We start from the raw sequence: 24,418 nt of genomic DNA, 5'->3' as shown, positions 1-24,418 counted from the left end.
ATTATGGGCAAACTGCTTACGTAACATAATATAATTATAGGATCGGGAGATAGGTACTAGCTATATAGCTCTCGATCTGCATGCATGGGGGGAGTGGACCCGCATGTAATTGTATATACAGGCCTATATTATATATAAATCAATACTCGAGCTCACTTATAAAATTTAAATATAACTTTTAGAACTATATGTACATGTACACAACGTTACGCCATACATGTACGTATATTCGTATACCTAACCCTAACTTAATTATGAAGAAGTACGTACGTAGAAGTCGATGTATAATTAAAGTATACATTTACACTAATGAATGCATGACACACTGGGGTGATTATTTTCCGTGTGAATATAACAATAATAATATCAATAACCTACTAGCTATAAACTAACTATGATTAAATTGCACTTCTCTTATCCGCGAAAAACCTCCTAAGAATAAAAATTGTTGTAAGACCTATGAACACAAAAACACCAGTCTCTCCTAACGACCAGTATTGAACTCTCTCTCCCAAGAACTCCGCCATATCTCGTCCGGCCATCTCCCTTAATCGATGATGGGTCTGATAATCTCGGACTATTTTTAACCCTTCGTGAATCCGTACCGTCGACATCTCAAGTTGTGTGAGTGCCGTGTGATGTCTTCCCATTTCTTCAGTTAGTGGCGGCTCTTCTCCTACCATTATGTCAAAATATACCAGCTTGTGAGTGAAACTTGAGAATTCGTTACTGAAACAGAAGTAGTATTCACCGGCAACGTCAGCTGTGAAGTCAACGGAGTCGTATTGTTTTCGTTGTGCTTGGTAGAGAATTTTCTCATTCGGGCCATATAATACGGCATCTACATCGTAATTCCCCCCTGAAATCACCTGCAGACATTCAGGACACTCAGATATACTATTGTACTGTGCACTAACGTTGTATAATAATTATATTCGTATAGAGAGCATTAAATAGAATAGATCTACGTGTGTACCGTACTGTCGCACATGTCATAGCTAGTTAGGTATTACTGTATGCACACGGTCTCTACATGTAGTACTTACTTGATATTCTAGTGCACATGCTGTGCCGCTCTGGATCTCTTCATAGAAGCACATCTTAGCTCGGTCGGGTAGTTCAAACGTCAGCTCTGCAGCTTGAACTTCAAGGAAACTGAGCATTAAAACTAGTACTAGAATAGACCATATCATAGCAGTAGTGTGTCTTAGAAGGCTCTTAAAACTAGCCATCTTGGTAAATAGATCCTTATGATTTGACCGCGTACCGAGGCTTGCCACGTTGGCAAACAAAGTTTTTTGTTACCGCATGAATGTCACACATTGTGGTCGTTTTGCACGTGATCTAGATAAGCTCGTCAGCTACAACAGTTTTACAAGCCCAAAACCACCAAGCTCGTAGGAAGCTTGTACATAGCTTGTTTGTAAACAGTGTAAATTTTCCTTACATTTCTTTCTAACTCATTAATGAAAGAATGTCTTCTCCTGCGCTGCCTTCGAGAACAGCAGGAAATCGCAATTCTTCAGATTCCTCCAGCAGCTCAACCAAAACTCCTCCAATTCCAACTCCAAGAGTCTCTGCATCTATAGCCAAGAGGTGGCCACCTTTAGCAAATGATTCTCCAGTGCAGCCTCAACCAAAAAGCCCTACAACAGTAAGCACCCCTCAAAAGCCCAAGCCACCAGCTGAGCCAACACCTCCCAGCTTGCCAAAGAGACCTGCAGAGCCTCTCCCTACACCACGGACACAAGAAAAAGGACCTCAATTGCCTAACAGACAAGCGGAACCATTACCCTCACTACCCTCACAGTCGGAAGCTGGTCCTCCTCTACCAAGAAGGCCTACAGACCATCTACCCACTACACCTTCTCAAGATTCAGGTCCACCATTGCCCAGGAGACCAGCCGAAGTCCTTCCACCAGTAGAAGTAAATATGCAGGCTCTGGCATCACTAGTAAAGTCTACCACAATCCCAGTGCTAGCAGTTGCTAATGGAGATCTGGGACCTGAAACTTTTGGTCAGTGTCTACAAAGTGCTACTGATGCGATTGGAAAAAGACATGACGATGAACTCACTGCATTGGAGAGCCTTAGATTTCACGTCTTCAACAGAGCAAAACAAGACAAGGCGTACGCTGAAGAGCTTCTGAAGACCAACATGAGGGCTAGCAAAAAAGCAGCGAGTGTGTCTGACCCATCTTCTCCAATTTTTCAGGTATGTTTTCCAAAAAAGTTGTTAATGCGTATGTGTTTGTTTCCAGACTGTACAAGGTATTGAGTAGAACTGGTGTGAACCTGTTGTAATTATCCATACAGATAATCGGTTATTTAGTGTATAGTATGCTTATACAATAAGGGTTACTTTGTGGAGGGGCCTGTAATTTTAATTGTTTGTCGTGTACTAAGGTGGGGATTTTCCTACCTGTGTTACTGTACCGCAATAACATGGGTGGTGGCCTAAGTAACCGTGATAACTGCTTGTGTGCATAAATCATGCCAATAGTATTTTATGTTATTGGTAAAGTGTTGATGAATATATAAGCACTACACATTGATTGGCTGTGGGAGTGTCTTTGATTTTTGTAGTATGGTCGTTGCACCATAGATTTTTAACTAAATGGAATGGTTGTCAGGTGTCCGATTTGATTCAATATAGTGTTGTATGGCTACAAGTAAATTAGCTATATGTGCCTCAGATTCGAGGGATGAGTTCGGTAATTATTATGATTAAGCTGGTATTTCCCAACAAGGCTGTGTAGTTAGAGAGAGGCACTGGTATATTCAGTGATTTCCTTCTGTGCTCGTGATAGGGCTCCCGTTGTACAGTTTCTGTTGAGACTATAGAATCATAAATCAATCAGATTGCATGCTGTTGGTTTGTGAGGTTGGTCTATGTTGTTTACTCTGTGTGGTTGTGGTTGTGTTTAGCTACACATAGTGAAAGTTGTTCAGAGTGGAACATTCTTTCACAGAGCATAGAATGTGTACCAATTTGCTTTGCTTTGATTTGACTACGGGATTTTTTGACTCTCATTTCTTGGTGTTTTGTACACCTGCTGTACCTGTTCTTAGTTTTCTAGATACAATTGTAACAAGGATTTCTGGAGGGCTTACACCATAATAACTGCATTGTAGCTGTTTGTACAAGTTTACCAAACTACTCTATACCGGTCTCCCTGTTTTGTTTTTGTTTACTGTAACAGCAAGAAAACAGACGTGTATTCGTTGTTATAAACACTCCACAACTGTTCATACGTTGTTGTAATATAGCTATGAGCTTTTAGGTACTCAGACCCGGCTGTATAATATACTCTTTCATCACACCCACATATTGCACTACTTAGTCTAACAGGTGTCACTGTGCAATGTTAAGGTACATGGTAGGTGTGTTGCTCCTACCTAATATGCATGGCTGCCACAATGAAGCCTGGAAATGATTATCAGCTGTTATCGCCCTCTTTTGGTCTCACATCCCATGCATGGGTTTCACTGTCATAACCAGATAACTAGCCAACCATGTGCAGTAGGTGTATCGATCCCTCTTTTCATTTTGTGCCCTCTATTCTAGCTTGATCAACTTACAATAATATCTTGTTTCAGAACCATAAATACCTTCTAATTTAAGGTGGGAAATTGTCCTCTTCGTATATAGTATAGAATTTAAATTATGCCTGTATGAGTAGCAACATAATTTCTTACTATGGTACATAATTCATATCCCTAGCGAGGCAGTGACACGTGTACATGTCCGTCCTGCTCATATGGAATCATAACTATTAATTACATGCAGTAGCAACTCTTACACAGTTTACATAATTGTACTATACAATTCAGTCTCATTTTCTCAAACCTTACCTGCCTTTTGTTTTGTTTACTCTGTATTATGTTAGTGGTCTGCTGCATGGGTTGCTTATACTATAGACTCTCAAACTATCAGCACCAAACAGTAGGGCATCTGGCTCATGTTGAAAGATACACAAACTTTTATATAGTTTAACGAAACATACACACTCAACAATAATATATACATGTACAAATGCCCACATTGTTGTTTATCCTTCGTTTTGTACATGTAACGATTGTTGATCAAAGATCGAATATGGCGGGGGCAGGAGAGAGAGAGGGGGGATAGCACAAATTATTAAAACTGGATACCATTGTACATGTAGGTACAATAGTTATTCTCAGAACACTATATTATAATTCAAGTAGTAAATTCATTGTTTCCTTTCCACTACTACTACTAGTAACACTATTCACTAGCTGAGTGAGATTTGAGGCTACTCTTTTTATTATTGTGAACAGTCTGTTAGGTAACAAGCTTTTGTACTGATCGTCCTGTCTGCACAGGAGGTCGTGCATATACACAGTCAGTAGCTTGACAAGTAGGCACTTGTTTTCCCTGTATATCCAGTGGCTACGTATGCATGTGTATAGCTTGAGTGGAATGGATGTGTAATGAGCTGTGTAAAATTCTATATAGGTATAGACAAACATTTGTAGAGTATTATTCTCTCGATAATTCCTATAGCAACTACATACAGCTGTAGAGGGGTCAGTGTGTGCAGTGGTAATGTCAAGTGGGGTTGTTTTCCTGGAAGTTACATTTTTTGCCTGTTAGGTGGGAGACCACTGCATGTATTTACCGCTCTGAACACCATACAAACAGGGGGTATTTACACATGATGATTATCATTATAATGAAGCATTAGTGAATGAATATTATATGCTGTGTTGATTCAGGAAAGAATACTTCTGTCATCATATCACTTCAAAGTACACAGTCACGTAGACTACCATCTTTGTCAATACACTCAGATTAAAAGTTATGGCTTCATTCAACGTTTGAGAAACTGCACTCTTGTGAAAACTTGACTACTAGTTAATTAACTCAATAACTAGAGTAAGACAGTTGTATGTTGCATTCCCTGTATGTTAAGCTGCAACTCTTGCACAATAATTTATTATTAAATAGACAATTAAAGGTTTGAGTAAGTCTCAGGCTGCATGGGCTTGTGCACATTTGTATAGTGACCGAGGAATACCTGTTACAGTGTAGCTGAGAGCATTATTGGTGCATGTGTATTAGAATGATTATACACAAGCAACTTTAGGTCATTGATACTTGGCCTATTGTGTATAATTATCATTCAGTCATACTCACCAAAACCTGAACCTCATTACACAGGCCTGGTTGAGTTACCTTGAGATGTCAGAGAATGTTCAGAAGCAGATCAGTGCTGGGGCTGCTCAAATGAACACGGTGCTCTTGGGCACTGTCGACCAGCTCATCAGAGACAAAAGAGGAGCCAAAACGGTGAGACTTTACTATTAGTTATGGCTTTGCTAATTGCAAAATTATAATTCCACTAGCAGGCATGACATATACACGTACATCGACAATGTGCAAAGCCAGGATTAAAAATCCCTTGACTATTACACAGGAATGTAAACTCAAAGTGCATTAGAGTTGTATATGTTACCTTATAGAGCAACCGATATATACCATGTACTTTGTACGCGTGTTTTGATCCGAGCCTATTGTTTTTGTATTGTAAAAAGGTTTCCACTTAGATAAGTTTGTTTCAGAGCAAAAAATAAGACATGAGTTTCGAGTACATTAATAAAACGTTTCTCGTCTGTAATATTCTGATTGATTCTGAGTGTCCTCATAAAAAACTTTGCATGCATGCAGGTATTTGATAGGGAGCTGGCAAAGATGGACAAAGAGAAGGTTGAATCTTGCTCACGAGTGACCAACCTTAAGAAAGAGTACCGACACTATGTCAAGAAGGCTGAACAGTCCAAAGATAAGCTTGAAGTCACTCTAGCAAAGGACCCTCCAAAGCCACAGGATCAGGACAGGTGAGAGCCGGTACTGTGTGTGCATGTGAGTGTGCGAGTGATGTAACATGATACAGTACAGGTGTATAGACCTGATTGCTTATTATGATCGAATTAGTTAATAGTTAGCGAAACTAATAAGCCTATCTGATTGATCAGTACAGAGTAAACCCGTAAAACTTGTTAGATAGTATTTATGTGATTCAAGAGCTCCTGTAGTATCCCAAACGCATGCAATCTACGCAGACAGTAAATTATGCAACCCTACCTTTTAACCATGCCTTCTTAGTACAAGTAGTACAATGCCTGTAAGTAGTAGTGTATTGTATACATACAAGGTACTGTGCTAGGAATAATTATAAAACCTTGATGGTGTTCGGTGCACTCTTTTTGCTTATTGGTACGTAGCTTCACTTATTTTTACTTGTACGTTGTCAACCACTGAGTATAATATAATTCTTATGCTCAACTATTAACAAAGTATAAAACCTGTCCACTTGCAGGGCTCGTAAGAAGTTTGTAGGTTCTGCTGACAAGCTGCACAGTACGCACAATGAGTACAGTCTCTCCATTGTGAATGCCAACAGGCACATGGAGCACCATCGTCTCCACCTGGTCCCATTCACACTAGACACACTGCAGCAGAGAATGCAGCTACAGATTGGACAGTGGTGAGTAGTGTATTGCCGTTCATGAATTTGTTGACCCTTTACCAGACTGACTAAGCCAGCCTACATTGCATTTGTTGTGCTAGTCATCTTTACCTAATTACCTTTTCTGTCTACTTCACATTGTGTGTGTAGCAACAATGATCTTTACCCAACTCCTTTTTCTATCCAACTCATATTGTGTGTGTCACATTAATGATCTTTACCTAACCCACGCACTGCTATTTGCAGGAGAGACGCTATGATGAACTATGCCAAGGCTGTGGACTTCACTCAGACCTACCAGGAGTCCTTTGAGAAGCTGTACCTGTGTCTCAATGCTGTACAACAGGATGCTGAATACAGCAGCTTTGTACAGGAGCACAAGGAGTAAGTATATCATGTCTATGTCCTATTCTCTTTGTATACAATAATGCAGGCCTCACATTATGTGGGTTAGAACAATGTTTTTAGGGGGTTATAATAATATTATTATTTGCCTATGCCTAAACCACTGTTATAAAGTGTATGTAGCCAGGAATTGTATATATTATAGGTGGGAACTTTTTTGTTTGTTTAATCCTATAACAAGCGCCCTCATCTCTCTATCAGAGAGAACCCTCCCCTGGACTACTTCTCATTTGAGGTGGATCTACTGGAGAGTCCCACGGCTCCTAAGGTGGAGGCGGGCGGGATTGTGGTCAACAACCTCACTCACAATGTCATGAAGTTAAGGTACACTATGAATGTGTGGCTTAATGGACGTATTATTAATTTGTGTACAATATATGTGATGTATACGTGATTATTTGTAACATTATGGTGTTTTCTATCCAGGCTTGCCACACTTGAAAGTGACCTCGAGCAACACGGGAAAGATATTCAACAGAAGGTATTTAAATTCCAGTGGTCAAATCAAGCTCTTATAATAAAGGGACTTCATTTTTGATCGATAATTTACATTTTCAATAGTGTACCTGCATGGGAACATGCAAGGTCTAACAAACTGTATAATTATTTGTATAGAGATGGAGATGGGTGTAATAAAACACTGGCCTTACAAAATACACACATAATTATTTTAAACCAAGTTGTACATGTACGTATGTACATTAATTATGTAGTAGTTGTGTTGTGTAACAATATTTTGTTATAGTGGTGAAAGCAGTTCTAAGGGTGAGTCTCTATTGGATCTTTATTTTGATTCCCTCCTCTTAGTCTGAGGAACTTGAGGTGCTAAATTCGTCAGGAAATGGTATTGAGGACAGTGGCTCAGTGTCATCCCCGCCACCACCATCACCATCTAAGGAGACAGCACAACAGTGAGGCCGCTAGCTTTGATACAGTATAATTATGATAGACTACTTTTGATTGACGTACTGTGTTATAGAATCTCCATAGATCTTAATTATTTGACCTTGTACTTGCAAGCACATGTACTTTAAGTTTTTAGCACATTCACTTGTTTTTCTTCCTCCCTACATTTGTAAATCAATCAGCATTTCTGTTAGGCTTAAGCTTGAATTGAAAGGGTGACCATAATTATACCGTTAATTAATTGTTTACGTTGGTTGAACCTACGTTGCTCTCCTGTGCAGACCACCCAAGCATGTGCGTGTGGCCACACTGAACGCTGCTATCAGGGAAGTGCAATGTTCAGTGGCTAGGAAGCAGGTAAGACATGCGACGAGAACTTCTCCCTAAAACATACATACAATTATATAGGTACACCCTGTAATGCACAATGTTGTTGGCGCAAAGATTCCAACTTAAGGCACACCATTTTTATAATAGTAAATATACGTTCTGTGTAATATAAAGTTCTTGGGCCATCTTTAACTCGTACACACACACACACACACACACACACACACACACACACACACACTCGTCCTCACAGGAGCAAACTATACTGATCAAAGAGGCAGTGGATGCAATGGCTGGGGAAACGCCCCCTATGTTTGACCCCCTAGGGGAGGGAGTTGACCTCAGCGAGCTGGCAGCGGCTAGTGCTGCTGAGCCAGCAATGGACAGTGGCGCAGGACGGAGATCAACGGTGAGCAATGGTGTGGTAATTATGTGATGAGCAACTAACACAATGCACAAAAATGTAATAGTTTCGTAAACATAATTATTGATTGTAGAGATTTTTATGTAATACATGTAGGCTTATTAGCTGCTATAGCAACAGTTTAATCTGTGCCGGATATCTACTTTGTGCTCAATACTACATGTACTATATACAGCTTGCCTGGGGCAGCACCTTGAAGAACATGAAGAGTGCAAGCAGCAAGATCAAGACGCTGTTCCGAGGAAAGAAGAAGACTCGTGGTCCGTCAATTTCGTCAGTGGAAGAATCTGTGTCCCCGCTCACGACCAGTGAGTCACATGACACCATTGCCAGCACGGAAGAAACTGGATACGAGTCGGATGAGAGTGCTGATAATTATGATCAGGTACACTTTATACTGTGTTGTGTCAGGTTTCTGAAACCAACATTATTTTGTGTATACACCACTAGCTACTTTTGAGTACAAGTGCTAGGCTTTCTATTATATAATGGACACATTTTGAGAAGCAGGTTTGTACTATACACGTATGTGGCCTTTGTTGAGGTATTCATAACACCAACTTTGTATTTGGGATCAGGATACTGTAAGTATTTCTTCAGTACATGGGTTCTACTGTAGCTGTGTGTTAGTGTTCACTCACATACACCCCTACAGCCGCCGGACATCCCTGTGGAGGAGGAAGAGTGGTACTTTGGGGACATTGATCGACGACTAGCGGAGAACAAATGTAAGGTCGAGGGTGACTACATGGTACGCTACTCTGAGAGGCAAAGAAAATACGTCCTCACCTGCAAGTACAAGGGATCAGCCAAACACTTCGTCATCCAAGTCTTCACTGATGTGAGTGCCAGGAATGTTCTGTTAATGTATGAGCATTCAATACACATAATTATATACATGGTTATAAGATAATGATCGTATTGCTAGTATGGTTTTGAACTGGACATCATAATTATACAGAACAACAAAATAGTTTATGCTGAAAGTATGGTTAGTTATGCCATACTACTATTTAACGATGTGTTTTGATCTGTGATTGCTTTCGGTTCAAGATGCTCGATTCTCCAAGAAGAAGGGAAGCATGGGCTATCCTGGTGATTCTTCCGAAATGGGCCTTGCTAATTTTGAATGCTCATAATTTGAGTTAGGATTGTGTAATTAAAGATGTGCCTAACTGAACACTGCACTAGCAAATTGAGGGTGCAATCTAATATAAAATTATTACCAGGAGTGTATGAATTAATGTGCCGTCCTTCTTTGTACAGGACATGACTAGTCAGAAACAGTACCGATTCGAGTCCAAGGCCTTCTCTAAGATCCGGTTCCTGCTCGATTACCACACTAGCTCTGGCACCCCGGTTACTAGGCAATCAGGGGCTATTATCATCAAGCCCATATCAAAGTACGACAAATGGGAGCTTCAAAGGGATGAAATTAAGATAGGGAAGAAAATCGGAAAGGGGGCTTTCGGAGATGTTTTTGAGGCGACATATTTGAGGGATGGTCGGAAGGTGGCTATGAAGACTTGTCGCTCTAGTGATTTGTATGACACGGAGAAGTTCTTACAAGAAGCTGACATTCTCAAGGGCTACCAGCATCCAAACATTGTCAGGTGAGGGCTTATCAGACTGGGTTCAAATAATGCTGAATAGTGTCGATTGTACAGTGCTATCACTATTATCTCCTAAATATCAGGCACACTTTGTACAGTTTTTGTAACTGTAAACTGTATACCGTATAGCGGGTAATTTTTGTTGGTGAAAATTTTCGCACAAACGACTCATTTGAATATTTCGTATTTAAATATTCGTACAGCTCGGATAGTGACGTTGAATCTGTTGCAGTAGAATGATTTCGTAGTTTTAATTTTTGTGTGATGCTCTTCAATATGAAATAATTATACGAAAATTTCCTATGAAAATAACCCGCTATACGGTACCTAACATTAGACACTAGTTGATAAGATCTACATGGGAAGTACATGGGAAAAGTGCCTCAGAGCAGGTACACTATATATGGGACTTACATGTAGTATACCTACTGTTGTTTACTATCAGTATACCTAGTATCCCGTTGTCAAGTAATTATATTGTAGTCAGCCTCGAGGGCAAGGTTTGTGCATGCACGCTAGTATCTAGACACTGTTTTGGAGGTGTCTATGTGATTTAGAAGCCCTTAGCCACTTGCAGTATACCCTCGCTATACGCTCGGGATACTAAATCAGTGCCTTTGGGCTTCTAAATCCCATAGACACCTCCAAAACAGTGTCTATTATTTAGTCATGCTGGCACCATTGTTTCAAGTTGACCAAATGTTGCTTTTGTGGATATCATATTGAACTGCAATTATGTGTATGTTCTCTGTTCGTAGCACTTACGTAGTCGTTAAAAAATTTCTGAAGTGTACATTCACTGTGTATACATGTACATGCAGATTGAAAAATAGATAATTTTTAGTGCACACACACACACACACACACAGACACACACACACACACACACACACACACACACACACACACACACACACACACACACACACACTCACACACACACAGTCTCATAGGAGTGTGCACGCAGAAGGACCAGGTGTATATTGTAATGGAGTTTATGCCAGGGGGAGCCTTCCTGGACTTCCTAAGAAAGAAAGGAGCCGGTCAGACTAAAAGTAAACTGTGCTCCATGATTATCGACGCTGCCAAGGTAAGAACTAACCCTAGTAATCCTACAAATGTATGTGAGCTCTTGGGCTTCATATAATATACCCTAAAGATTTGTTATGTTGATAAGCCCTTGTGGGTAGTGTGTCTATCAACAGGTGTACACAGTGTCGATAAGTTCTTGTGTGTCAGTGCAAGTGTACACATGTAGTGCCATATAAGCCCCTGTGGGCTTAGCCCAGTGTCATAAAGCCCTTGTGGGCACACTATCTATCAGCAGGTGTGGAGTGTACGTAGTAACTACATAGTTACGCTCAACTTGACATTGGCCTAGTATCCAGGTTGTCCACACAAGCAGGACCCAGAGCCTATTACATGTAGGCTAGCGACATGCTTGCAAGGCTTCATAGATCACGTGCCCACCAATTAAATAGCGTATAGGGTCAGATACGGGGGATGTATAATTATACTTAGTGTGTGATCTCAACTAAATTTAGTTATAAAATTTAGTACCATGCATCAAACATTTGCAAACTTTGCAATGGTTGATTAATTTGCAACAATAAAACCCGTAAATTATTACTAGTAAATACATACGATCCTTGCCAGAACGCAATAGTTAGATCGCAAAGGGTCAAATTTTCTACTGATTTGGCTCATTTGCAAAGGTTTTTCACCAGCAAAATATTCTAGTAATACGGTATACGACTGATTTGAAGTATTATTATGAGTTCGAACCCACCAACAAACTATGATTATTCTGATGGCTTTGAAGCTAAAGGTGGAATTGGCGTTGAGGACTTAAAGCTGATACCGTGTCTAGATAATGTTGGTTATAGTACCCGGCCCTCTCTCTCTCTCTCTCTCTCTCTCTCTCCTTCCCCCCCCCCTCCTCTCTCTCTCTCTCTCTCTCTCTCCTTCCCCCCCCCCTCCTCTCTCTCTCTCTCTCTCTCTCTCCTCTCTCTCCTCTTATTTTCCCCTCTCTTTTGGGGGGGGGAAGCTTCCCCCCCCCCACTAGATGAAACCCTGAGTACTTGTGTTTTTTTGCTGGCTGAAAGCAACACTGCTATTATCATAATTGTGTAACCTGAGGGTTGATAGTAGTACCACAGTCATACCGAAGCTTTTAGTGCATCAGTGACAAAAATATAATCATATTGTGTTTTTTACCTCATGCAGGGTATGGTGTATCTAGAGGAGCAGCACTGCATCCATCGTGACCTGGCAGCCAGGAACTGTCTAGTGGGTGACCAAGACGTTGTCAAGATCGGTGACTTTGGTATGAGCAGAGAGAGTGATGATAGTGAGTACACAGTGCAGTCTGGAACAAGGGCTATACCTATCAAGTGGACTGCCCCTGAGGTGTGTGTGTGTGTGAGGGGGGATGTTGTACACCGAGGTACATGTATGTGTGTGGTTTGTATCGGTGCAGTGGAACACTATGCTATACTGCATGTAGTCATCTTGTCCTTTGGAGAGTCAATGCTTTGTTAGAAGTGTGAACTATAATAGTAGTGTCATTAAACTGTGAAATTAATGTATGTACACTGTGTACCTGTACTATTGAGTTAGTGTGCATAAAGTCATTGCGTAGTTTATTTCAGTATTGTATATCTAATGGTGCTGTCTCTAATTTTGTCATTCTTTCCTCAATAGGCCCTCAACTACGGCAAGTACACTCCTGCCAGTGACGTTTGGAGCTTTGGAATCCTCCTCTGGGAGACATATTCATGTGGCTCCGCCCCTTACCCTGGGATGAACAATCAGGACGCACGAATGGAGGTGTGCTTGTTGTCTCTATTATTATAGTTAGAGAACTGCTAATTAATTTCAGCGTTAATGGATGGCACTCTTGAATGCGTGTACCCTAAAAATAGATTTATTTATACCAAGTCATACACGCAAGTATTGTAGCCTAGTGTATTATCGTGAAGTCCCTTCTTACTCAAATTTATGAATGGGTAAACTTGTCTCCTCCCCTCCCCGCCCACTACAAACGTACACACTCACACAGATTGAAAATGGTTATCGGATGCCCCCACCCACTGACTGCCCTCAGGAGGTGTATGGCGTGATGCAGCAGTGCTGGCAATATGACCCAGAGGAGAGACCTGACTTCAGGACTGTCTTTGACATGTTGCAGCAGAGCTTTGACAAGATCAAAAACTGAACATGCCTTTTGAATGTAGATCTATGTGTGTTGTGTGTTTTTTCTGTGTTTTATGCACTTATATATATATATATATACACTAGAACCTAGTATCCCTCTCTCTTTTACAATGTATAACTTAATTGGCAGTCGGTGAACAGATATTTTTTTGTGATGTTTATTTTTTTACACCTGAGAGTATAGTTATCATGAAATATTGTGTTTGTCTGCTGATGATTATTTGTACTGTTGGCTATAATAATTATTTACTATGTTTATAGATTTGTTTTGGTGATCTGATTCCAATCAAAGTAGACTAGCACAATAATTTATAGATCCACGCAAGTTGTACTCAGGTAGGTTAAGGCATAATTATTAAGATCAGTGCCATAAATAGTATGATTAATGAAGTGCCTTGTCATTGTGAAATGGCATCATCAATGCATGTTCTTGCTCTTGAATTATATCTTATACGTAGAAAGTGATAACATTGTTGCCATGGTTACTGGCATGTTGTGTGCGTTACCTGTGACCATTTATTTTAAACAACTCTTTTCAGAATGCAGCCTCCAATACACAATTTCATGACCCCATCTTAGTATCAAAAGAAAGCTCTTACTATAGTACAATGCTAGTATTTAGGGCTGCTTTCATGTATTTTGTACAGTATGCATATGAATGATTAATTTTCTCCATTTTTCAGCATTTTTATCAATTAAGTTACTGTAATCTGAGCTAGAATGACCTCATACCAAATACTAACCTTTTTTCTATTAGATATCACCAATAGCTTTCTTTTGGTAGTAATATTGCTTTGTATAAAGTAGTATTGGAGGTAGCCTCGACCCCAGGCCGATCCGTCTCCAATTGAACGCTTCGTTCTATTAAAGAAAAATCGGCCTGGGACCGAGGCTATATTGGAGGCTGCATTTCTAAAATGTTAGTTAAGGTCAGTCATTTTTGGTAACAGCTAACGCACACAACAAGATAGTAACCATGGTAATAGTGTTATCAAATTAATGGTATTTATGTCCACAATACATTTTGGGTGAAAAAGGTACTATTGTCAAGATATTATACAATAAATCTGAGTTGTATACAGTACACTTCATCTTCAATTTAATGCTGTTTTGCTAAAAAGCTGCCTTAACCTACCTGAGTATAGTTTTGTCCTACAGGGGATCGACACAACACCATGCATGGCCAGTCCCAATTAACTTTGCATGGGATAAATCAATTAACTTTGCATGGGATAAATCAATTAACTTTGCATGGGACAAATTAAAGACAACAATTAATGATTTAATTTGTCCCATGCAAAGCTAATTGGGACTGGCCATGCATGCATGGTGTTGTATCGATCCCCTGTAGGACAAAACTATATACAGCTTGCGTGCATGCATAACGAGTTACCAGGAGCTAACGTGATTTAATTACTGCACTCCATTCAACATTTAGCTCTCAGCCAAGCCCAAATTATTTGAATCAGTATAATTATCAGTCTATAACTGCACCACCCGTCTGGAGGCCACTCCCACAATCAAACCCTTTTTCAACAACTTGCAAACAGCTTTTTTTAGCCTTACCATTTGGAACTTCCTTCGCTCCCACCATCTAATGGTTGTCAGCGCTCTAATACATTAATTTTTAAATCACGCTTAAAATATCGAATTTCATTTTTGTACGCAACGTCTGCATGGGGGCCAGGCGTTTTGAATTCTCAGTGGTATAACTGAATATAAAGGGTGCATTCTCGGAATATCAATTCGTAAGCTAATACCTTTAAGTATTTCTTTACATTCCACTCCTCAACCTTTACAATGCATGCATGCATGTATACTTGTGCTGTTGTAATTATGTGCATGCATGCATGCATGGGTTTATCATCACTTTCTTCCTCTCCGAGTCATTATAATTATATATACGATTGCAATGTGCTGTTACTAAGAATGACTGTATCTGAATATAGTTAGCTCATAGAACGTAAAAACAAATAGACAAACAATATTATATTTATGGATACCGACGAAGCACTTCACATACTTTCACATGTCCACGTATTACAGCCAGATCGTAAGCAGTATTAAAGCCTTCAGGATACTGCAGGTATTAAAATAAGTTGCATGACACCAGAACAAATAATTATGTTATTGCGTTACCTTGTTTTGAATTGACCTGTCAGCTCCTTTTAATAGAAGCTGCTCAACAATGTTTGTGTGCCCATTTATTGCTGCTGACATTAGCGGAGTTGTAGCAGACTACAGGAGATAACTTTTATCCGGCAGGGAATTAAAGCACAACAAAACAATCTGACCTCACTCTTAACATTAACTCTAGCACCTGCATCCAAGAGCACTCTCACTATCTCGTCATGTCCGTTATTAGCAGCTCGATGTAGTGCTGTAGACTTTGCCTGCATCATGACACATGCGCATTGTACAAAGAGCAATTAAATCAATTGTAGACATATTAAATTATGGCGTTCTTATTAATTGTTTTATCTTACATGCATGTCCTAGCTTACTTTATTTTCCAAATTAATATTGGTATTTGCTGCAATCAAGGCCTCCACTATCCTTATATGACCATTCTGAGCTGCTATATACAATGCACTCGAACCATCCTGAATGAATGAAAGACTGATTTTAATTCATGCATGCATACTTATTGTTCTAACTAACGTTTCTTTGTTGATTTACAGAAGCATCAGCGTCTATCAATATTTCAACTATCCCCAGGTCACCATTCTGAGCAGCCACTATTAATGTAGTCTCACCATTCTGTAATGCATGCATGGTCAGTGCATGCATTGTGATATGAGATTCATTTGTTATGAAGCTATACAAAAACTCACCATATTTTGTGTATTGACATCACATTTCGATTTAACCAACACTTCAACCACCTTTTGCTGTCCTTGTAAGCAGGCTTTCAATAGAACTGACTCACCAAACTGATTTGATAAAAACATAATAATTATAACCATACACCTATAACCATGCACCTATAATCATGCACCTATATAAGCTTGCCATTCGCATGTATATCATACAGACTCATATACTGCCAAAGTACATTTGTATATACACATGCACTGTCTTACCACAATCATGGTTATTTAAAAATGATGTCCATGTACATGGTTTTCACGCTAATGCGTGACAGACTCATTTTACCAGTGTATTATGTCAAAAGCATGCATATAATCAAATGATCCTCTAAACTCACATTATCTTTCATGTTCAAAGCTTCTGAGTCCTGAGGGGTGAACTCCGTTGACGTCAGTAGCTCAACAATGTCTTCGTATCCATAATAGGATGCAATCATGAGAGCTGTCATTCCATACTGTAATAATTATTATTATTATACACTATAAAAATATATATTATACAGACTATACCTTATCTCCAATATGAACTATAAGAGGGCTTTCATACGAAGCCTTTAGAAGATATTCCATTAGCTTTGCAATTCCAGAAATTGCAGCGCAATGCATAAAAGTAAGCCCATTGCTTGTTTTCTGATTGATGTAAAAAGGTTGACTCTCTTTAATTTCATTCACCAAATACTTCACGGTCTCAAGATCACCATTAAGACAGGCTTCATGCAATGGAGAATTCAGCCACTTGTCTAACAGAAGCGGATCCATTTGATGATCCTTAACAAGGTACTTAACTAACATCTGGTGACCATTGTAAGCAGCAACATGAAGTAAAGACAAGTTGGTGTGGGATTGAATTCCTGCAAAAACCAATCTATCTTCCAAAAAGTATTCCAACAGACTTAGGTTGCCGCTAACAGCTGCTGTGTGTGAAGCAGTAAGACCTACTTTATTAACAGTATGAGGACTGCATTTGAAGACCTCAACAAGCAAACGCACTTTGGTAACTTCTCCATTAAACACTGCTGAATGAAGCCTAGATGATGCATCTTTTATCAATGGAGGAAGAGTGTCATACGTTCCTATGTCCAATTCACTATACTTGTTTTATAGACCAATTTTCATGAACTTGTAATCAACCATAAAATCAACCTGCAATAATCCCATCACTAAAAAAAACTATAGGGGACTCCGAAAAAAATACCTACCTCTGGAGCAGGTAACAATCCACTGGGCACGTCATCAGGCTCTTCAAGGAAACGATCCATAACATAAGTGCTTTCACTTATAACGTCAAGTGAAATACTGTGACTTTCATCAAGTTGGCCTAAAAAAATTGTTGCATGCAGTGACAGATACAAACCAGCCTACTTGTGTTGGAATTAATTAATGCCATGTCATCAATTGTTACACTTCTTTTACTTACCTTTATCAGACAGGAATTCGTATTCTAGGAGAAGGTTATATTCTTCTTGTATACAGATTTCATAATGTTTAGGTCTGCATGGAGTGTGTATAACACTCTTATTACCTCAAAAGTAGTACTAGTCCTGGCAGTACTCAAATCAGCATAAGAATCTGGACCTTTTCTTCTGATAGGGAAGGAGCGTTGAGATCCAGAGCGACTCAAAACAAATGGTGGAAAAATTGTCGATGATCCTTGGGTGCACGGGGAGGGGGTAGTTAATTAAAGGAAAGTTTAATGCATCACAGGGCAAATCACCGACTCTCACAAAACGGGGTAACATATATATTCAGGAGAAGACCATTCTTATATATAGTGGTGGCACAGGAGGGCGGCAAGCAGATGATGCATTAATGCTCTCATGCACTCGCTATATATATACGCTCATATGTAACCTCAAGCATTATTGCATCATCTTCGTGCACACATTAAAACACTTTGTAGCTAAGTGTAATTACACATTTACACTGTGGGGTTCTATAATGAATATAAATAATTGTACGTACATGCATACACTGTATTTTATGTCAGTGGAATAAATACAGCAGACTGCAGTACTGTACGTACACCTCTTGCAAACATGTGTGCATGCGTAATCATTTGTTTTTTACAGACTGTACCCATACAGTACCATTAATTTTGTTGCAACTACAGCACACAATAGTTAGTAACAACACACACACACACACACACACACACACACACACACACACACACACACACACACACACACACACACACACACACACACACACACACACACACACACACACACACACACACACACACACACACACACACACACACACACACACACACACACACATTGTTAACAGGTGGTCTCTCGGGACTCTGCACAATGTGTGAGTTCCAGAAGCACTGTGGTCAAGTGCTCGATCACTGCCAACTGTGTCAAACCAGTCTCCATTGTGCATCACCTCAGAGGTGAACTTGCCTATTTTAATAATTCAAAATGGACGCATAAATTATTTGCTTTGCCTGCTCAGGCACTGTTCTACTAACATGACTCCTTTTCTTCTTTTTTGTAGCCATCGCGAGGCACTTTAGACTCGGAAGACAAGAAGATGCTCACGAGTTTCTGCGCTATTTCATCGATGGACTGCAGAGGAGTTGTCTCCATGGTTACCCGACTAAGCTGGACCCCCACTCCAAGGCAACCACTGTCATCCACCAGATCTTTAGCGGCTATCACAGAAGTCAAGGTGAGGGAATTAATTAAGGCGAGAAGTCAGTCAGAACTTTTTGTCTTTTATCTTTACTTGTTATATGCACGCGCGTGCATGCCATTCAAGATTGCTATCAATGTACTTACAGGCACGTACACACTCATAATTATAGTAGATGAATCTTGACTCGATCCCTTTTGCCCTATGTATAGTTCAGTACATTTATATATAACGGCTTTTACTAGGATTAATTGGGCAGCAAATTTGTACCTTATTATACATTCTCATCCCCCCCTTGTAGTGAAGTGCCTCGAGTGCCAGCGTACATCCAACACGTATGACCCCCTCCTGGACATGAGTCTGGACATCAAGAACTGCACGGCCCTCTCCAAAGCTCTCCACCGCTCCATCAAACCAGACCTCCTGGAGGGAGACAACTCCTACGCATGTCCATAGTGCAGCGAGGAGACACACTATTATCCTATTACGTGCAACAATGTTTTGCGAACATCAAACAACCATAAGTATGCGAACTTCGCAAAAGTAAGATCGCAAATACCTCTGTACGGGTTCTTGTGTATGGCTACACGATGATCCGGTATAGGTACACCTTCGTCAATAAGTACACTTGCTTTTCAGAGTACTTCTGCATGGATATAGTTTTTCCTTAATACATCCGATCACCTTGAAAGGTATGGTGTGTGACTGTTTCAGACTCTGCGTCTGAATAGTCCGGGGTTCCGTTGGCCGAAAACAAACAGCAATTCCCCTCACTATTATTACCGTCTTGTCTTGTGGATGTAACACCTGCCACTTCCAAATAACAAACACCTTGCCGTCTTTAATTTTCAATCCATCGATATTGACCACATTGGCAAACTCAGGTGAGAATACTAATGAGGAAGAATGCTCGAGCTCATCAAAATCTTCATTTCTTGTCGTATCTTGAACTGGTTTGGCAACAACAAGATCATTTTGGAGATGAATGAGCGTCACATGCACATTAACTGTGTGAACGAGAATGGATTATTAAAACGTAAAACAGAGAATGACGACCACTTTCAGTCAAGTATTGAGCTGCTCCCTCCCACAGTCAAACACAGGGCGGATGAGATTTTGGCCAGGCTTCTCAATCGCTGGCCTTTGTTGCATGTAGCATGCATGTACGGTCCACTTTATACGTATATACATTGTAAAAGGAGGCCTCAGGCTCTTCTGCTGTGGTACATGCATGGTCCTGGATATAACTTCTTTTAATCATAGATGATGGCTTCTTATAGCTGGTTGTTTTGGAGTGTTCCCTGACATGATTCTATTGATGGCAAGCTCTTTGCTCCAGGCTGTCTTGCATGATGTCTTTCAGCTTGTTGGTTAGTCTCACAAATCAGCCGCCCTTCCTAGGTCTCTCACTTAGGAAGGGCGGCTAATTTATGAGACTGGCATGCAATTAACACAACGGCAATTAGAGACCTAATGAGCAAAGGTTAAGTGCTTCGCACCTCCTCTGAGTTAGAACCCAAGTTGTCAATATTTCTACTGATTTTTTCCCAAAGGTTTTTCACTTGCAAAACATTGTAGTAAGACGGTATTTGTTCTGTACTGTATTTACCTGCTCAAGCAATTTCTTAACAAATTATTACTGCACATTCATTTTTAGCCTGATTGAAAATGTTTCTATCTTATCCTAAATTTCCTGATTTATGTGTGTGTGTGCAGCTGTAAGAAGATGACCAAGGCTCAGAAACGGTTCACAATCCAGCGTCTTCCTCGCGTGCTGACGATGCAACTGAAGAGGTTTGACTTCAACTCCATGTTCGGGGGCAAGATCAACAAGACGGTGGCTTACCCTGAGCACATCAACATGAGGCCTTTCATGAGCAGCACACAGGTATTGTATAAGAGCCACTATTACATTGCAAGGTAGCCAGCCTTATAGGAATGGTGTGTTTAATTACACAATCATGTGATTATGGTGGGAACTTCCCGGGATAATACGTAGATCTCTGTACATACCATTCCTACACGCTGTCAAGGCTGGCTTGCAATGTAATAGTAGCTCTATACTGGTGCGTGTACAGTATGTTAGCAGGCAATAATAAGTATAGTAGTACACTGTTACAGTTACGTACATCTGTAGCTTATGGCAATACCTACGTACCTGTGTGCAGTGTATGCACGTGTAATACTCAGACTGCAATTCCTACTAACGGTTGCTCCCACCAAGCATTGTACAGTATGCTGTACGTGCATGATCAGTATTCACCATGTTGTTGTAACCCCCTCAGGGCCCCAGTGAGTGGTACCGACTGTACGCAGTGCTGGTTCACTATGGCTTCTCCTGTCACTCGGGACACTACTACTGCTACGTGAGGAACTCCAACAACTGCTGGTACTGCATGAACGACTCGCAAGTCTCACAGGTACATACAGCAGATGTGGGAATAGTCTCACACTGTGGTTAGATCAGCGATTTATTTTAGGCCCAAATTGTCCTGTTTTTGTAGCTAACTTATAACTTGTGTTGCAAACGTTCGATTTCTTTATGCGTTTAATAGCTCTTTAAACTATAGATTAGTAATTTATTTCAGGCCCACATTGTCTATTTCTGAAAAAAGCGTGGGCTGTATTTATAACGTACATACAGTAGGGCCTGGTTTTTTGTAGCTAACTTTCATTGCTATAACAATTTTCATTGCAAACGTCCGATTAAAAAAAAAGAATTAGTATAGCTCTGCTACAACATGTATGGTGTGCTTAGATCAGCTTAGATTTAATACAACAGACATAATGTGCAATCTTCAGCATTCTCTGTGTCTCCCTGCAGGCTAGTTTGTCGACTGTCTTGCAACAAGAAGCCTACCTCCTGTTTTATATCAGGGACGAGAATCACGCCCCTCCCAGTGGGGGGTCTTCCAAGTCACAAGGTTTGTAACGTACACGGTACACGTACGTATCCTAAAGTCTATTTGTCTATACTTCTAAACAATTATGCATATTTATTTTGTACTATATACATTATGAAATACTGTATTATACTTCTTCAACTCTTTCTACAGCTGTGAGAAGTGATCCTAAATTCTTGTCCACTCCTAAAAAGGTGGCCATTGGTCTCGACAAAACGGGTACACCCTTTGTAGAAGAAACCGACTGGAGTTGTCCCTCCGTCCCCCAAGATCATTACACCTCCCAAGATGTCTTCAAATGGAAAAATCACGCACAACTTTAGCATTCTGCTACAAAAAGCGTCAATTCCCATGTCACCCAGCAAGACCACGCCTACTTCGTTAGAATCGAATAAACCGGTGTTTGTTCCAAGACAGATAAAGGAGCCGTATAAAGTGAAGAGAAGTCAGAAAGATAAAGTCAAAAAGAAGTTGGTTGTCCCTCCAAGTTTGTCGTCACTGCTCGAGATGGATGAAGACTCCAGGGATGATATTCAACTCGCTGGTTCCATCCAGGCTTCGAACGTTGCTTCCCCTAAAGAGCGACCAACCAGATTCATTGGCCCTTTGCTCCCTTCTCCGACACAAATCTCAAATGAAGAATCTACCTCTGCTGTTGCTCTTGTGTCTCCAAAGTCCCATACTGGATCCATGCTTGGGTCCGATTCAGAGCCAACACAGTCCCATTCTGGATCCATGCTTGGGTCTGGTTCAGAGCCAACACAATCCCATTCTGGATCTATGCTTGGGTCCGGTTCAGAGCCAACACAGTCCTATTCCGGATCCATGCTTGGGTCTGGTTCAGAGCCAACACAATCCCATTCTAGATCCATGCTTGGGTCCGGTTCAGAGCCAACACAGTCCCATTCCGGATCCATACTTGGGTCTGGTTCCAAACCAGTGGCGTTGGTGCGACCTAGCCCTCACATCGATGATTCTAAAACAGAGAAAAAAATTGATCCTCCACCGACGATCGAATTCACACCTTCACGTCTTACACTCAAGCACACGCCCACACCTCCACTCAAACACACCCTCACGCCTCCACATGTATCTACAAACCACACCCTTCCTAACTCTTCGTCGCAAGAGTGGACTCCACTACTTCCGGAGATGTTCTCACCTCTCCTAAACTGATTCTGTACGGACCAGACCTCTCTAGTGATCATGTGACATCTACCCTCGGACAGAATACTCCCTCCCCGAAATCAAACAGCAAATTCAAATTTATCTCCTCTCTAAAACGCTCGAAGAAGAACAAAAAGAAATGATATCGAAAGCGTTCACAAAGCGTTGAAGACAAAGACAAGATCCGAAACAAAGAACATAAGAAGCATTCTGTCAGTAAATCACCTTCTAGGGAGGGTGTCGAATCGTCACGGAAACATGACAGACGTCAAAGGCGCTCAAGATCTCGTAGCCCTCGGAGAAGAATCTCCCATCCTCACACTGCTCCCGCTGTCCATCATCGTAGATACCACTCGTATCGTGATATCGAAAAGGTTAAGCGTTCTCGCTCTCGCTCTCTACATCGAGAAAATTGTACTCAAGTGGTTCTAGTGGCGAAATAGTTAAAGGCCACGATTCTGGTAGTGAAAGGGTTAAAGCCATGATTCTGGTGGTGAACTGGTTAAAGAGCAGCATGGCGACGAGGAACGTCGACTCAAGAAGAAGAGAAAGAAGTATCACAGTGATGACAAGAGTCCTGGAGAGGAAGAGACACAAGTCTGAGAGCTCTGGGGAGAATGGCAAGCAAGGTGAACCATTGATTATGATTGTGCATTTTAAGAAAATATGTAAGAAAAAACCATACATGTAGCCGCACACAGTGTAGGAATAATGTTGTGGAGCATTGTACCCTTGCAGAATTTACCAGTTTCCCTTATGCAGGCCCTGAGATAGCCTGGGACAGTGGTAAGAAGGGCCAGCTGGCACAGTGGGACGGCCTCAGGCAGTCCGACGTGTTGGAGCAACTCACTAGTCAGGACAGACTGGGAGGTGGGTCAGTCAGTATGCTACTCTATATGCCTATAGTGACCCTTGACCCTTGATATTGTCTCCCCATAAAGTGTCTAAAAGATCCATTTTCTGTATGTTACTGTACAGTACATACATGTACATGTAACTCAATGTATGTCATCTTTGTGTGATACGTAGCTATAGGTTTCCATGTAATATAATATCTATCAGGGTGTCATACAGGGGGGGATACCCCCCCTAGCTCCAATTTCCCCCCCCCCCTTTCAATTATGACTGAGTGTCCATAGCTGGGTATTGAAATAACAGTTGACCTTTTTTTAGCAACATTTTCTGGTTACTTTTCTCATTTCCCCCCTCTACTTCAAAATCCTGTATGACACCCTGTCTATTGAAGTTTACAGTGTAGTTCAAAGAGACCTCTATCTTACCTCCTTATCAGAGGAGGTACGACATGCGGATGACACGCGGATGTCGTACCTCCTCTGCCTCCTTATTGTACACAATACAATTTACCTCAACCACCATTTTGTAACAGTACATCTTATGATTATAATCCCTGTGTGTACTTTCCCTCCTCTAGTCAAGTCTTGGG

General features: G+C 40.7%; 4 protein-coding genes across 7 annotated transcripts; 2 read left to right on the top strand and 2 right to left on the bottom strand.

The window, feature by feature from the left end:
- Positions 1-263: 263 nt before the first annotated feature.
- Positions 264-1,314, bottom strand: LOC135335841 (transmembrane emp24 domain-containing protein 7-like). The gene is made up of 2 exons (XM_064531426.1): positions 1,047-1,314; positions 264-869 (listed from the first exon to the last, which is right to left on the bottom strand). Exons 1-2 carry the CDS (start codon positions 1,230-1,232, stop codon positions 399-401), a joined length of 657 nt encoding a protein of 218 aa, XP_064387496.1. The 5' UTR covers positions 1,233-1,314; the 3' UTR covers positions 264-398.
- A 29-nt stretch (positions 1,315-1,343) lies between these two features.
- LOC135335833 (tyrosine-protein kinase Fer-like) lies at positions 1,344-13,671 on the top strand. The gene is made up of 17 exons (XM_064531416.1): positions 1,344-2,215; positions 5,189-5,317; positions 5,696-5,865; positions 6,348-6,515; positions 6,744-6,881; positions 7,104-7,226; positions 7,329-7,383; positions 7,710-7,813; positions 8,090-8,165; positions 8,392-8,547; positions 8,738-8,947; positions 9,218-9,403; positions 9,829-10,175; positions 11,121-11,265; positions 12,402-12,584; positions 12,879-13,004; positions 13,237-13,671. Exons 1-17 carry the CDS (start codon positions 1,475-1,477, stop codon positions 13,390-13,392), a joined length of 3,213 nt encoding a protein of 1,070 aa, XP_064387486.1. The 5' UTR covers positions 1,344-1,474; the 3' UTR covers positions 13,393-13,671.
- Positions 13,672-15,261: 1,590 nt separating this feature from the next.
- LOC135335821 (ankyrin repeat domain-containing protein 29-like) lies at positions 15,262-20,312 on the bottom strand. 4 transcript variants are annotated; one of them, XM_064531396.1, is made up of 10 exons: positions 18,543-20,312; positions 17,461-17,911; positions 16,772-17,404; positions 16,600-16,716; positions 16,226-16,324; positions 16,053-16,151; positions 15,896-15,994; positions 15,686-15,784; positions 15,531-15,629; positions 15,262-15,471 (listed from the first exon to the last, which is right to left on the bottom strand). In XM_064531396.1, the coding sequence occupies exons 3-10, from the start codon at positions 17,051-17,053 to the stop codon at positions 15,385-15,387; spliced, it is 981 nt and encodes a 326-aa protein (XP_064387466.1). In that variant the 5' UTR covers positions 17,054-17,404; positions 17,461-17,911; positions 18,543-20,312; the 3' UTR covers positions 15,262-15,384. The 4 variants fall into 4 exon arrangements, with proteins under 4 accessions (XP_064387466.1, XP_064387467.1, XP_064387464.1 ...); XM_064531397.1 differs by having other exon boundaries at positions 19,175-19,315; XM_064531394.1 differs by having other exon boundaries at positions 17,461-17,579; positions 17,679-18,773.
- Positions 18,298-23,844, top strand: LOC135336362 (ubiquitin carboxyl-terminal hydrolase 36-like). Its single transcript, XM_064532124.1, has 9 exons — positions 18,298-18,309; positions 18,554-18,662; positions 18,767-18,940; positions 19,206-19,359; positions 20,621-20,792; positions 21,190-21,324; positions 21,729-21,828; positions 21,961-23,603; positions 23,737-23,844. The coding sequence occupies exons 1-8, from the start codon at positions 18,298-18,300 to the stop codon at positions 22,128-22,130; spliced, it is 1,026 nt and encodes a 341-aa protein (XP_064388194.1). The 3' UTR covers positions 22,131-23,603; positions 23,737-23,844.
- Positions 23,845-24,418: the final 574 nt, after the last annotated feature.

This window comes from Halichondria panicea, chromosome 5, assembly GCF_963675165.1.
Source record: "Halichondria panicea chromosome 5, odHalPani1.1, whole genome shotgun sequence".
Taxonomy (NCBI): Eukaryota; Metazoa; Porifera; class Demospongiae; order Suberitida; family Halichondriidae; genus Halichondria; species Halichondria panicea.
Note: the sequence above shows the minus strand (reverse complement) of the source record. Positions and strands in the feature narration are given on the sequence as shown.